At 57.1% G+C, this 14,559-nt stretch overlaps 2 protein-coding genes across 11 annotated transcripts in view; both read right to left on the reverse strand.

Moving 5' to 3' along the window:
- Positions 1 to 975: 975 nt before the first annotated feature.
- On the reverse strand, positions 976 to 8,872 carry SPATA20 (spermatogenesis associated 20). 4 transcript variants are annotated; one of them, XM_019638561.1, is made up of 17 exons: positions 8,693 to 8,796; positions 7,843 to 7,961; positions 7,547 to 7,726; positions 7,385 to 7,449; positions 7,063 to 7,217; positions 6,837 to 6,980; positions 6,536 to 6,737; positions 6,056 to 6,186; positions 5,848 to 5,952; positions 5,563 to 5,637; positions 5,256 to 5,465; positions 4,981 to 5,173; positions 4,478 to 4,646; positions 3,989 to 4,200; positions 2,365 to 2,564; positions 1,493 to 1,573; positions 976 to 1,345 (listed from the first exon to the last, which is right to left on the reverse strand). In XM_019638561.1, exons 2-17 carry the CDS (start codon positions 7,917 to 7,919, stop codon positions 1,175 to 1,177), a joined length of 2,370 nt encoding a protein of 789 aa, XP_019494106.1. In that variant the 5' UTR covers positions 7,920 to 7,961; positions 8,693 to 8,796; the 3' UTR covers positions 976 to 1,174. The 4 variants fall into 4 exon arrangements, with proteins under 4 accessions (XP_019494106.1, XP_019494108.1, XP_019494104.1 ...); XM_019638563.1 differs by lacking the exon at positions 7,843 to 7,961 and adding an exon at positions 8,099 to 8,172 and having other exon boundaries at positions 8,693 to 8,778; XM_019638559.1 differs by lacking the exon at positions 7,843 to 7,961 and having other exon boundaries at positions 8,693 to 8,872.
- Positions 8,873 to 11,496: 2,624 nt separating this feature from the next.
- The window catches only part of EPN3 (epsin 3), an 11,126-nt gene continuing 8,063 nt past the window's right edge, over positions 11,497 to 14,559 (reverse strand). For all 7 annotated transcript variants that reach the window (XM_019638859.1, XM_019638856.1, XM_019638853.1 and 4 more), the window contains 4 exons: positions 14,281 to 14,550; positions 13,995 to 14,111; positions 13,653 to 13,880; positions 11,497 to 13,429 (listed from right to left, as the gene is read on the reverse strand). In XM_019638859.1, the coding sequence (XP_019494404.1) occupies positions 13,095 to 13,429; positions 13,653 to 13,880; positions 13,995 to 14,111; positions 14,281 to 14,550 (950 nt within the window). In that variant the 3' untranslated portion in view covers positions 11,497 to 13,094. The remainder of the gene's footprint in view (positions 13,430 to 13,652; positions 13,881 to 13,994; positions 14,112 to 14,280; positions 14,551 to 14,559) is intronic.

Genomic DNA, 14,559 nt, shown 5'->3' on the forward strand with positions numbered 1-14,559 from the left:
TTCCTGCACTCCTCCTCCCCATTGCTGACATCCCCACAAGCAGTGGCCCCATTTGGATCTTGCGTCCAGCAGCCTCTTCTGGCTATCTGTACTGCCTGGCTCTGGGGCTATGAAGGTGCCCAGGCTCAGCAGAGGCCCTGAAGGTCTGGGGTAGGGGGGCAGCTCCATCCCCTCCTTCCTGCCTGTCAGCCCTACATCTGCCCTTCCCAAAACACACCTCCTAGTCCCCTCTCCACAGTGGAAGCTAAATGGTGTCTCTGGGGCCTTTGAAGAGGTGGGTGCCAAGAACAGGACTTGTGTGCATCTCCTAACATTGAAGGGATAGGAGGAGGTCACAGGAAGGCACTTGCTTTCCCTGCAGCAGGAAGAACTCAGATTTGGAGAAGGACTTCCAACCCAACAGATGTTCCAAACGAAAGAGAACTCTTTCCCTGGCCTGGCTTGTGTAAAAGCAGGGGGGATGAACAATATGACCTCCCGTGGGGAGGGTTTGGCTCCATCCTAGTGAGGCCGGGGGCTGGATGGATACCCCAAAATAAATGTCCTTGGTACTGATAACAGCAGCTCCCACAATGTACCTGAGCATATGCAAATGTTGCCATTTCATGAAAAATAAAAATTCATATAAAACATCCTCTTGCCCCTTCCCCAGCTTTAAAAACAGGAGACAATGGAAATGGGAGGGCAGGCCCCTTGTTTAACCCTGCCTCAGGGCAAGGTTGGCCTTTCCCTCTCCTGGGCAAGTCCACACCCCCATCCCCACCCCTGGCAGTAATTACTGGTTGCCTGACCTCAGTTTCACTCAGGCTGCAATGGCTGGGGACAGGTTCAGCCTGGTGAAATCTGAAGGTGAAGAAGGAAGACGAGAAGGCAGAGGGGTCAGCAAGGGGCTCCCAGAGGAAGAAGCCCTGGGATGCTGGTTCCCAGGCTAGAGCCCAAGGCCCCTCTCTCACACGCAAGGTTGAGGCCCGGAGGTTACCACGGGACGCTGTTAGGTTTATTCCAGGATGAGTGAGTGCCCATGGCAGGGGCGCAGCGAGGATGGCCAAGGTCACCTGGTGACAGGGTACCCAGGGATGGCTGCAGGCCCTGCAGGGTTCTGCAGGGCCCAGTCCCTAGTCAGTTGGGGAGCTCTGCCTCCTGCCCCAGCCCCAGATGGAGGAGGGTGAGGTGATCACTGATGCAATAGTTTTCGCAGTTCACTAGGCTCGGTGACAGGCATGGAGCAGGCTTGATTCGCACACACGTAGGCGGTGGCGCGGTCTTCTAGCCGTCGCAAGGTATTCAGAAAGGGCAGCTGGCGGGACAGGAAGCTTGAGGGATCCCCATCGGCCAAAATCAGCACCTGGGGTAGCGGCAGAGGAAAGAGGGTCCCTTGGGGCTGCTGGGACTGGCAAGCCTCACTGGAGGGTGTTTTCTCCCCAGGCCTTCAGGGAGGGAGATATTGGGTAGTAGAGGAGGGAAGGGTGGGGCTGGGCTCACAGATGCAAACCTTGTTAGGGATGTACATGGAGTGAACACACTGCACCAGAGCCTTGGTGTCCTTAGCCTGGGGGTCTCCACAGATGACGATCTGGCCACAACAGAAAGGTAACTCCAGTGTCAGGTGCATGAGGCTGGACCCAGACCTACCAGGGCTTCCCTAGCCTCACTCCACCCCCACTATATCCCTAAGAAAGAATGGTACTCAGCTGAGCATCCCCCAGACCAGCTGCCAGGAGGCTGCCTCAGATTCACTGCTCAGCAAGTGGGAATACGTACACACACACACACACACACATGCGCAGAGATATACAGGCAAATATAAGCAGGCAAACCTTAACACAGGGTATATACACGCAGGCAGGCAAACACACACTGGAAAACACACTCAGAAAGGCAGACACACAGTCACACTCCTCCAGATGTGCACACACAGCAATAACACACATAGGGACACACATGCAGATAAGCATATACCTGCACACACACCGGCAGTCTCAACCACACGAATACACAGAGACATACAGAGAAACACTTCACCAACCACAGGGACCCACCACCCATAGGGACCCCTGCCTCCTGCCTCCTACTCTGAAAGCCCCAGTCACAGACACACAGAGGCTTCTGCCTGTGCCACAGGCTTGTCTCAGACACACACTCACAGACAGACTCCTCCACCTGCACAGAGCAGCCCTTACAGATGTCCTGAGGAGACATCTGCACTCACCCTCCAAGATGGCCACACATTCACAGACCTGAGCTCTGGAAGACAGCCCCAGGAGCCCCACCCCATGTCCCCACACTCACCCCACTGTGGCCCCAGCTCCCCCACCCACCCAGGGTCCCAGCCCAATTGCCCTGAAGCCCCCCACACACACACACCTGCTTGAGGGTCTGCTGGTGGGCTGAGAGGGCTCGGACCATCTCAGGCAACGCCACGGGCACACGGCGCATGCGCTCAGAGAAGGCGGTCAGCAGGCACACACACTTGTCTATCCAGTCCTTGTGACCCGTGAAGCCGTGCAGCCGAAGCAGGTTGTGGGCCGACACGGAGTTGGCACTAGGCTCTGCGCCATCCTGGTCTGCAGGGCGCAGCGGGGTGGGAGTCATGAGCGAGGCTTGCTGGGTCCCAGGACCCTGCCCCAGGACTGTGGCCAGGGAGGCTGAGATGGAGAAGAGACCCTGCCCACCCACCACCCTGGCCCAGATCTGAGTGGAATGCCAGCACCGGCAGTTATAGATCCTTCGCTCTCACACGTACATGCCATCCGCCCTTGTCCCTGGCTGAACTATTGGTCCCTCAGCTTCCCCATCTCAGTCCCCCGTCCTCCTGCCCTTCCCTCCCTCTCTCTCACCTCCCACTTCTAATGCCTCCATGAGACTGCCAGGTCTGCAGCCAGAACAGACCCAAATCCTTTCACTTCTCCCTTGCCTGGGCCTTCACCAGCTCTTGCCTGGACTGACTGCCATTAACAGCCTCCTAACTGGTCTCCCTGTTTCCCCTGCCCCCATCCCTTCTCCACCATCAGTCACAGTGACATTCTTAGATCTAACCAAAGGAGGTCACAATCTACTTAAAACCCTTCACAGCCTTCCACTCCTTTTCATGCCTACAAGACCCTGCAGGGAGCCAGCTCCTACTCATACACTGGCCTCTGCCCCCTACCCCCATCCTCCGTAGCATAGGCTGTCCCCTGCCCCAGGTCTCTCACAGGTTGTTCTCTCTGCCTGAAATCCCTCCCCAGCTCCTCCATGACCACACGGTCCCATCTTGCCCTCTGACCCTTGGTTAAATGACACCTGTCACTGGTTTATTCTGACCTCCCTTCAGCTGAGTTGGACCCCACTATTGTTCCCTCTCAGTGCCTTTCATTCATTCAGCTAATGTTTATTGAGCACCTACTATGTACCAGGCCTGTGCTAGACCCTGGGAATACAGCAGTGACAAAGTCCTGCTCTCAAGATGCTTACATTTGGTGGGGGTGACCGTTACCAGACCAGACACATCAGGTGGTGATAAGCACTACTGAGAAAAGTTAGGGGACAGGGTGCAAAACGGGGCCTCCTACTTCTCCATGGCGCTCACCATTGTAACTGTGCATCTGTGCATGCACTTTTGCATTAAGTATTACTATTTATTAGTTGTCTCCCCTACTACATTGTAAGCTTCATGAGGGGAAGGACTAGATTGGCCTTGTTCAGTACATGAATCCAGGGGTGCCAGTTACTGTGCTAAGCGTGTTCACAGAATAGTTAAATTAATCTTTATGTCAATCCTGTAAGGTAGTACCAATGTTAGCTCCATTTCACATATTAGGAAACTGAGGCTCTGAAACATAACAAGACCAAAGTCACTTAGTTAATAATAAGTGTTGGAGATGTGAACCCAGGAGGGCCTGGACCCTGCCCATGCCAACTTTTCACCACCACACTGAGCTTACACCTCCCCCAGGGAAAACTGAGTCCCAGTTGGGTCCTGGAAGCCAGCTCTGCACCCCCGACTGACCGTCCTTCAGACGCAGGGGCAGGCCAGCCCCCAGCTCAGCCTCACTGCAGAAGTAGCCGCCGCCCCGAGAGTCCCAGAAGAGCCTGTCCTGTGTGTCCTGAAGCCGCAGAGCCCACTCGAGCCACGCACTCTCCAGCGAGGCCTCATACAGGTCCAGCAGGGCCCTCACTACGAAGGCGTAGTCCTCCAGGAAGCCCCAGCAGGGTGGGTTGCTGGGGGGACAGGCATCAGGGGAGGGGAGAGAGAGGCTTTCACAGAGGAGGCCAGGCCCCTCTCCCATATTCTTTCATTTAACCTTCAAAATCTACCTCTCTGGTGGGTACCATGAGCCTATCTCCTGGTGAGCAAGTGGGCCCAGGGAGGTCAAGAGTTCACAGTGGGCAGATGGTAGAACCAGGATTGGAGTCTACCGGGAGGGGAGGAGATGGGCAGAGATAGGCCTGGAGTTGCCCTGGGAGACAAGCTTTCCCTGGCTGCACAGCTCCCCACCTGTGCTCCACGGTGCCCCCAGAGCCTGCGTAGCAGGTCCGCATCAGGCGGCCAGTGGCCACGTCAAACATGTGCCGCTTCAGGAACTTGGCACCATTGGTGGCGTAGTTGATCAGCCTCTCCGTACCTAGGACAGCCCCAGTTATGGCGTAGCCAGATACCATCAGTCCTGGAGGGAGGAGACACCAGTAGCTGTGAGAAGCTGGCCAGGGCCTTCCAGGTGTTTCCCCCCTAACCCCCCTCCCCCCAAGCCCCAGTGCCTCTCTGGAGCAATGCAGTGAGCAGTAGGACCTGCTCCAGCACCAGGCAGGGCTGGGCTCCTGGCATAACCTTGGGCAAGTTACTTAAATTCTCTTAGCTTCTGTTCACTCATTTGCAAATTGAGATAATAAACCTGACAAAGGAAGGACTAATATTCAGCAAGTGTCTGAATATTACACAGAAGGGGACTTGCGAAGGGTAGCTCTATAAATGGGATTGGGCCTCAGACACAGCTGCCCCACCGTTCCAGGCAGCCAGCATCTTGTTGTCCAGGTGCGGCTTCGGCCGATGTTTCCGGGCCTGGAAGAGCTTCTCCAGCCCTGTATTGAGCAAGGTACGTACAACCTCCACTTCCAGGCCAAAGCGGGCAGCGGTCAGCTCCAGCGAATACCGGACAGTCAGCACATTCTGACCCTGCAGCTCCCCCTTGGGGTCCTGAGGAAAACAGCCCTTGTCCAAGAGTCCACTCTCAGCCAGTCCGGCTTCAGGACCCCTCCCGCATCCCTGGAGTCCTCACCTGACTGGGGCTGATGTTGCCGGCCTCCGTGAGCCCATAGTGCTTCATGAGGAGCTGGCCTGAGGTCAGCGGCTCGCTGGCGCCCAGCACAGGCTCTGAGAGCAGCTGCTGGACCTCTTTGACTGTCCACACGTAGAAGGCGCCCTCTTTGGGCCGCATGCCCCGTTCCGGGGGCGAGTCCGCGTCCTCTGCGCTGTAGAAGCCTCCAGACTGTGGGGAGGGAAAAGCTGGCTGGCCCCAACCTTCTGAGCAGTGGAGGCTCCAAGCCCTCCCACAGCCAGGCCCTCCCGCCTCAGCGGACACACACCCGGTGACTCAGGTGCCGAGCTACATATTGCAGGATGCCTTTGGCAACGTCCGAATAGAACTCATCACCAGTGATCTGACGGGAAAGAAGGAGGTCCTGTCAACAGAGGTCCATGGGGCAGCCGAGGTACCGGGGGCAGTTAACATTTCCCCAGCAGGGTTGGGAGGGGGGCACGGGTACCGGGCATATGAGAAGGAGTTAGGGGTGACGTCAAGAGGGAGCCACCAGGAAGGTCCTGGGAGGGGCAGCCATGGGTAGAAAGACAGGCTGGGATTAGGGGATCACCTGGTAAGCCTGTGAATAAGCCACCACGAGCTGCCCCTGGTCATACAGCATCTTCTCAAAGTGGGGGACGTGCCACTGGCGGTCCGTGGAGTAGCGGTGGAAGCCCTGCGCCATGTGGGACATGGGGCTGGAAGCTGATCCCAGCCTCTGCCCCCACCCCACCCCCTCCTGCTGCTGTCCCCTCCAGGGAGTGCCTAGGCCCCGTCACCTGCCCCACGTGGTCTCGGATGCCCCCATTGGCCATCATTTTCAGGGTGTGCAAGGCCATCTGCTGGGCCCGAGAGCCATCTTGGGTGAGTCGATGGCTGAGCCAGTAGGAGAACAGGAAGTTCAGGATCACTGTGGGCACCAAGGGCACACGGGTGAGAGAATGGGTGGCAGGGAGGACAAGGGCTACAGATCTGGGTGGTCAGCAGGCCTCTAGCCAGGCTGGGGTTAGGAATTCACTCAACAGACAGTCCAAGACTCTGTCAGGCTTGGGGTCCGGAGGTCTGCTGTCAACCCAGAGGACAGAAGGTCAATACCAGGCCAGTGTCAGGGTCACTGCTAAGATCAGAAGTCAGGTTTTCACTAGATAGCGACTGACAGGTTGGGGGCAAGGAGAGCAGGAAGTGAATGACCAAACCAGGGGTCAGAACATCATTGACCAGGACAGGCATCAGAAGGCCAGGCTGGGGTGGGCACAGACCTGGTGTGGGGAACTTGGGGGCCTCGGCGAAGCCACCATACTCCTCATCATAGCCCTCATCCAGCTGTTGGAAGCAGCGGCTGTTCATGGTGGCAGCGGAGGGTGGCAGCTGGCGGTCACCCATGCTGATCTCCGATCGGGCCAGCAGGGCTGTGGTGACATGCTGGCTGTTTTCTAGCAAGGTGTTCTTATTCTGTTTCCACTGTATGAGGCAAGGGCAGGCCTGGAGGTTAGCATGGAGTGGGGGGGCCCCTTGTTCCCTCGCTCTTGACCCCTGCACCTCTCCCCGATGTACACCCACCTGCTCCCGTATTCTCAGCAACACTGTGCGGAAGCCAACTCGGGTCAAGCCATCCTCAGGGGGGAAATAGGTGCCCCCCACAAAGGGCTGCAGGTTGGGAGTCAGCCACACACTCATAGGCCAGCCCCCACCACTGCTGGTGGCCTGGTGGAAACAGGGCAAGGGTGAGGGGAGCGGCCCCCTGTGCATGGTCAACCCCCCCCTCCTCCATGGGAAGACCACTCACCTGCACAAAGGTCATATACACCTTGTCCACATCTGGCCTTTCCTCCCGGTCCACCTTCACACTAATGAAGTCCTCATTGAGCAGGCGGCCAATCTCCTCATTCTGGAAGGACTCCTCCTCCATCATGTGGCACCAGTGGCAGGTAGAGTACCCCACTGGAATGGGGCCATGGAGGGACCAGTGACTGGTCGGAGGGGTGCCAGCCAAGGGGACTGAAGAGGCCCTGGCCTCTGGTTTCCTGGGAGGTCCCCAGGCCCAGAAGATCCTTCACCTAGCCACAACTACTCCGCTCCCCCCATCCCAGGGAAGGTGGGTACATTACCTGAAAGGAAAATTGGCTTGTTTTCTTTCCTGGCCTTGTCGAAGGCTTCCTGTCCCCAGGGGTACCTAGGCCCAGCAGGGTGAGGCATCACTCACTAGCCTGGGTTGTAGGAGGTGCTGAGAGCCCAGCGGCCCCAGGAAGAGCATCAGGAGAGGTACTCACCAGTCCACAGGGTTGTAGGCATGCTGTTGGAGGTATGGTGACTTCTCATTGATCAAGCGATTGGGGACCTTCTGGGGTGTGGACTGGGAGCAGTTGCTGCGGCTTCCCTTCCCTCCAGCAGGCATGGACACTGAACTACTGACCGTCACACTCCGGTCCTTGTCCCGGGAGGAGCTACCCCTGGCATGGGCAAGTGGTTCAGGCCAGGGGTCTTCCCCCACCACCTCAGAGGCCCACTCCACGCCACCCTCCCTCTGGTACCCCTCCCGGAGCCCCTCGCGCCCAGCCGAACCCACCTTTCTGAACCACGGGGGAGACCGTGGGCTTTGTGCTCCCCCTTGTGTTTTGGGGGTGGTGAAGAAAAGTGGCTCATTGGGGGCTCCCTGCCACGTTAGTCTCCCCCAACCTCTTGGACCTGGCGGTGGGAAGGATGGTGACTGTGAGGTCAGAGTGAGTCACAGTGGGCAGAATGGTCGTTCAGGCTCCATTCTCTCCCCCTAACTGGGCCCCCTCCCCCGGGGTGGTGGCACTGGAGGTGTCACTCTGGCATGCCTGGGTGTATGATCTGAGCAGGAAGGCCACCCGCTGCTGGTGGCCGGTCAGGGCAACAAGAGTTGGGTCTGGACCTGACCAGGTGAGAGGCAATGAGAGGAAAGTTAACAGCGGGAACTTCCTCACTCAACATCAACCCACTGGGCGCTTCTGTGGGGCCAGGTTGTATGCCAGACCCCCAGGACCCTCAGGTTATCAAAAACTGACCCTGATCTCTGGGGGCTCAGCCTGGGAGGGTGGCGATGCGGGGCAGACCTAAACAATAACAGGCTCTGCAGCAATAAGGCCAGCCCAGGGTGCTGTTGGACAAGGACCTCTGGACCATCATTGGGGTTCAAGGAAGGCTTCCTGGAGGTGATGTCAGAACAGAGTCCCAGGGAGCTAGCTCTGCAGCCTGAGGGAAGGGGAGAAGAGGGGAGGAGGGCAGGAGGGCATTCCTGCCTGAGCTTGGTCGCAGGAGCGGACTGGAAGGGAAGGGCGGGGTCCGGTATGAGGGGGTGGCGGGGCAGGCTCTGAGGACCAGCGCCCGGAAGCCCGGCCCTGAGGCCCCGCCGGCGTAGGGCGCGCCGCAGTGGCCCACTCGCCTGCCAGTACCTGCGGCTCACGGAGAGGCCTCGCCCGGCGCGGGGCAGCAGGAGGGAGCAGCACAGCCAAGCCCGCGCGCCCAGCATGGCTGCTCCAGGCCACGGGACTTGGCGCCGCGGACTGGGAGGGAAGGCGGGAGGCCGCGAGGGGCCGACCCAACCGCGGGTGGGTCCTCGCGGAGACTTCGGGCCCGTGGCTGGTCTACGAGCGCCACCTGGTGTCGCAGCGCGGGATTGCAGACCGTACAACCTGAGCTTGGGAGGCCCCCAGTCTGTGCACAAAATTGGGCGGGCTCCGCTGGACCTAAACCAGCTGCCTGAGGGAGAATCACCCCCATGAGAACAAGGAGAAATGTGAAGATGCCAGGGCCATGGAATGCCAGAGCCTGGGCTCATACGGTCCAACTCCTACCCATTTTACAAATGGAAAATGAGGCCAGAGCAGAAGGTAGGGCTTGTCCAGTCCCAAGCAGCCAGTGAGCTTTGCCTATGCGCAGTCTCCCCATCTCAAGGTCCTGCTCAAATCCCACACATTCCAGGAAAACTTCCCTGACTAATAATGATGAGCCAACTTTATGTCCTATCACATACTTTACACACTTGTCTCATTTGCTACATTCTGCCAATATGTATTGAGTGCCCACTGCCTGCCAGACACTGCTAGGTACAACGGTGGCCAGACACTCTGCCAGGCTCCTGCCCTTGTGTTGTTCAATCTGGTGAGGGAGGTAGACGCTAATCCAACAGCCACACAAATGAATGTACAACCACGCACTGTGAGAAGTGGCATGACTAAGCATAACAAGGGCCACGGCCTGGTGGGAGAGGCAGCGGGGAAGGCTTCCCTGAGGAAATCACATTTGTGTAGCAGCCATCAAGAGGATGGAATCTGGAGGGGGGGGGGCGGGGCAAGTGGGTACTGGGGAAGCAGGAGGAACAGATGTGCAAAGGCCCTGTGGCATCACAGTGAGTCAGGGCTGAGGAACTGCAGAAGGCAGGCCTGGCTGCAGGACAAAGGGAAGGGAGTCAGTCAGTAGATTAGGTTGAGGTTGGGTGGGGAGGACAGGGCCAGGTCTTGGAGGGACTCATGAACTGTGAGAAGGAGTTCTGGCTATTGATGAGAGCAGAAGGAAACTCTTGAAGGGCTTTAGTCAGGGGAGTGACCCTGTATTTTGGAAAGCTTCCTCTGTCTTCCTGGTGGAGAATAAACTGGAAAGTGTCAAGAGAAGCAGCAGGAGTGGTTAGGAGGCCATAGCAGGACCAGGGGAGATGGTGGAGGTCTGCACCAGGTGGAGTTGGACAGAGAAGGGGATGGGCTTGAGGTCTGTAGAGGAGGAAACATCACCGTGATTGGCAGTGAGGAAGAAGATGTCAGGAGTGATTTGCAGAGTTGGACTTGTGCTGGATGGTGGGACCGTTTGCTGAGGAGGGCCACAGGGAGAGGCTTGGGTGGGGTTCATTTTTGGGTATGTTGGTTTGAGGTGTCCTTTAGATATATGTGTAAAAATGACAAGGCTATGGAATGCAGAGGAGGTTGATGGGAGAGAGAGGAATTGACGTGGAGACAGTGAGAGCATGGGAGAGATCATCCAGGAAGACTGCAGTGAGAAGCAAAAAGCAGGCTCAGGACTGGGCTCAGGGAACTCAGCAGTGCATGTGAAAGACACACAGAGGAAACAGCCAGAATGTCAAAGGAAAAGCAGAAAAGGGTGGTGCTCCAGAGGTAAAGGGACAGAGAGCTGCAAGGAAGGAGGGTACACATGGTCAGACTCCAGAGAAGGCAACTGGAATGGGACAAAGAAAGGTCCACTGGTTTTAGCAACATGGAGGCCATTGGTTGGCTTGGCAGATGGTGTTCCAGTGAGGTGAGGCTGTCAGCAGAGGCTAGTGGAGTGGGTTGAGGGTGGAGGGAAAAGAAAGGGGACATAGAGAGATAGGATGGACACTTGAAGTGAAGGGAAAGACACTTTCAAGATGAATGAGGCTAATTATTACATATCAAGAGGAAGGATTCAGTTGAGAGAAGGCGATTGATAATAGGGAGAAGAGATTTTTGAGAAGGTGGAGGTGGGATAGCAAAAGGATTTACAGGCCAGGCCGGAGGGTCTGGTGGGTGTTCCCTGGAAGAAATGAGGGTGAGATCAGATAACAGGAAGGCTATGTTGAATGTGGAGGAATTTGGGGTTATGATAACCCCCAAAGTGTGACAATGGGTGAAGGGTAGCTGATAGGTCAGGGGGCAGAAAGGTCATCCTCTTGGACAATGGAGTCACCTGGGATTGAGCAAGATCTGGGTGAGAAGAAAACTGAGCCAAGACTGAAGCATGGCAAGAATGAGGTGGAACACAGCCCTACGCAGGGAGGAGGCAGGACAGCCCAGTGGCTCCAGCGTCTGAGGAGGAGAAGTCTTATAGGAGGAAGGCGGTCTGGAAGCAGCTATGGGGAGCAAGGCTACCAACCTCTTCTTTATGGGAATCAAAACAGCACCCCTTGGGAGAGAGGGTCAGGGAAGCAGTGTCCGCACAGAGAGCCAGGTTAGAAGAAGAGGGCTCAAGTAGGGGAGGGGTGAAGGGTGGGTCAGCAACCAAGGATGGAAACTCCCTTGTTTATGCAGCAGAAGACAGATAAGGACTGGACTCTGGGCAGTGCCTGGCAAGCCAGGAATAAGGGGGTATGGTAGGCTCATTCCTCATGGTTAGTCTCTGAAGAGGGTGGACCCAGGGCCAAATGGACAGTGTGGTCTGGGAGGCGCCACATAGCAACCTTATAAGGAAGGAACTCTTATTCCCATTTGACAAGGAAACAGAGGCAGAGTCATAGAGAGGTTAAGTAATTTACTCAAGGTCAGGGAGCATAACCACTTATTACCAAGTGATTATTAAGTGCAAACCTTGGAGCAGAGTTTTGAACTATGTCGGTCTGACTTCTTAGTAGGTGCTCTTGTGCATCCTGCCTTTAAGAGCCAAGGTGGGACTCCCTCCCTCCAAAACAGCAAAGCAGCTTCTTTTCCCACCCCAGTCCCCTTAGCAAGGAGAGCAGCATTGTGTGTGTGTCCTCCACCCCCAACTTTGGTGTTTCCGGCCTATGCAAGGCCATGTCCCCCCAGAGCTCCAAAAGGGGATGGCGCTGGCAGCAGGCTGCCTGCAGGACCAGACCCTGAGCACTGAGGACACATCAGTGTCCAGTGGTTGGAGAGCACTGAGTAGAAAAGGAGGGAGGGTGACCCTGGTGGGCCCCAGGATGAGGTACCAGGCACTGCCCTTCCCCTTGGTTTCCCAGACCCCACATAAACTCCCAGGAGGGGTCAGGTTCCCTCTGCATGACTGAGGTTGAGTTTATTGCCAACCCTGGGGAAGGAGGGGAGAGTAAAGCCAGATTTAAGGTGACTTAAAACAAAGAAGCATGGAGGCTCCTGTTCCTGGCTTGCCTGCCCCACTGAGGCTGTAGGTTTAGCAACTCTTGGTTCCCTCCCAGGTGAGTCCAGCACTTTGTTCACCGCAGTCAGTCAGTATTTGCGAATTAAATTTGCTGCACAGCCTGATGGCGCAAAGCTGTGAAGCCAGACTGTCTGACTCTGAATCCTAGCCCCACTCTGTGCTATAGTTTTGTGACTTTGAGCATGCCATGTAACCTCTCTGAGCCTCAGTTTTCTCACCTATAAAATGGGAACAGGGCCAAGGGCTTTGCAGTTGGTTTAGTGCTCTGCTGCCCCTATTTTGAAATTCTTAACCCAATTTTGAACAAGGGGCCCCACATTTTCATTTTGCACTGGGCCTCACAAATTAGCCAGTATTGAATGGGAGTAATATTATCTACCTCAGAGGGTTGTTGCAAGGGTTAAATGAAATAATCTGTCTAAAGTGCTTAGCACATAATGAATGTGCAATAAATGGGAACAACTGCCTATTGTTCCTTGCTATTAGATCATCCCCAGCGCCTATGTGTGATAAATGAATGAAATGATTGAATGAGTGAGAGCCTGGAGAGCATATGGAAGCGAAGGTGCCAGGCTGAGGTTGTGCGGGAAGTGGGACCATTTTTGTGCCCCACATTGTGGAGCAGTTGTGTCCACGGCAGCCGGTGATTCGTGCTGTTGTCCAAACGCGGCTGCCACGTCCCGTAAAAAGTCCACTTGGTGAGAGCTGAGGCCGTGGGTTCCAGTCTTTATTACGGGGGCGTGTTCTCAGCCCCTGGGAAGTCGTCAGTCTCCAGCTCCTGGAGCGGCCAAGTATCTGCGGGGGCCAGGACCAGCATCCGTGCGGGCCTCTGGGCGGAGTCTCAGCAGTTTTGGGCTTCCCGGGGCGGGGCCCTGTATGGAAGCCCCGCCCTGCCGTGCGCCTAGCGGGGCGGGGTCCAGCGCCGTGGTGCGGGACTTCGCGCGCATGCGCCGGGTGCCCCAGGCCGGGCGGTGCTCAGAGGAAAGGATTGGTGCCAGCTTGTGCGGCGGGGTGGAGCGGCCCAGCAGAGCCTGACGTGGGCAGTAGCGGCGGCGGCAGGCTCGCGGGCGGCGGCGTGAAGGCACCCGCCCGCGGGAAGACGCTGACCGAGGCGGGGAGGGTCATGCTGGCCGGCACGCTGCTGAGTGGGAGGGGCAGGGAGGCGCTGTAGGTCATGGAGCCCAAGGGCGCACCGATTGGCCCGCCAACCGCCAGGCCCAGCGCCGGCGACCCGGTGCGCATTTGGTTCAGGGTCGGCCTCCCCTGCTCGCCCGCACCGAACGGGTTGGTGGGGGATGGTACGCTGAGATCTGCAGAACAAGAATGGGTGGGGGGTTTGAAGCGGGCCGGGGACAGAGCCCTAAAATGGGAGGGAAACAAGATCTGCGGTCTTAGAAATAGGGAAGAAGAGTAAGACTCTAGGTCAAGGGCTGGGCTCTGAAAGGAGGGACAGAGATATAGAGATGACAGACAGAGATGGAGAGCAGGGAGCCCCCAGTGTTGAGGCCTGGCAGGGACGAGGAGGTGTCCTACCTGTCAGGAAGGGGTTCCGAGTCTTTGCAGCCTGGGGCGTCTTGACTAAGGAGTCAAGGTTGACCAAGGAGGAGGCTGAGGGGCCCAGGAAAGACTCAGGAGTGCCAGCTCGGGCCTCCTTGCTGGGCTGGGTTAGTGCTTCCCCCACGACACCCAAGTCAAAGACATCTGGCTCCTTGGTGCCATTTTGCTTGGAACTGGGGATGGGGTCTCCAAACAGGTCCAGCTCTGGAATAGAAATGACAGAGCGCATGAGTAGGGAGACAGGTCGCTCTGTGGGAGGAAGAGGACAGCGGCCAGCTCTGTGTGGGCCTCTTATTCTCATCCCCTGCCTCTGCTTACCCACAGGACTGCTGGATTTCCCAGAGGGCAGGGCCTGGGCACCCTCCAGCCCCTCCTTGGTCTCTGTGGATACTGGAGGTTTGGCAAATGGATCAAAAGTTGAGGTACCACCTGGAGCTAACCAAGGAAGAAAAAGGAGATGAGATGGGTTGGCAGGCACTGGACCGACCCCTTTCCAGGCAAGCAGCCCTCCTAACAGACAGAATCTGTTGTCTCTTGGCCCTAGAGAGAGGGGTACCCAGAAGTCCTCCAGCCCCTCACTCACACCCTCTGGCCCTTCACTTACCAGGTGTGTTGGAGGTCTCCACCAAGGTCCCCCAAGGGTCAGTCTCAGTATTCGGGACTTTGTGGTGGGGGGAGTTCTGTGCCCAGGGGTCTGTGGTGGTGTGTCTGGCTGGCAGCACTGGGGTCCGGCCCCAGGGCTCAGAGGAGGAGAGTGTAGGGGGCAGGTCCCACGGCTGGCTTCGGGACAGGATGCTTCCTGAGGGGACTGGAGACCAGGGGTCTGCAGAAGGCCCCCAGGAGGAGCCAGCGGGCTCTATGTTGGGCCTGAGACCTGAAATGG

This window comes from Hipposideros armiger, unplaced genomic scaffold (assembly GCF_001890085.2).
Source record: "Hipposideros armiger isolate ML-2016 unplaced genomic scaffold, ASM189008v1 scaffold_40, whole genome shotgun sequence".
In the NCBI taxonomy this organism is placed as follows: domain Eukaryota; kingdom Metazoa; phylum Chordata; class Mammalia; order Chiroptera; family Hipposideridae; genus Hipposideros; species Hipposideros armiger.

Excerpts from the sequence above, each read along its gene's own strand:
- SPATA20 (XM_019638559.1), bottom strand. The coding sequence starts at position 8,769 with ATGCTGGGCGCGCGGGCTTGGCTGTGCTGCTCCCTCCTGCTGCCCCGC. Across the intron at positions 6,738-6,836 it reads TGCTGAGAATACGGGAGCAG|TGGAAACAGAATAAGAACAC; the intron begins GTGGGTGTACAT and ends TGCCTCATACAG. Across the intron at positions 5,638-5,847 it reads CTTATTCACAGGCTTACCAG|ATCACTGGTGATGAGTTCTA; the intron begins GTGATCCCCTAA and ends CTTTCCCGTCAG.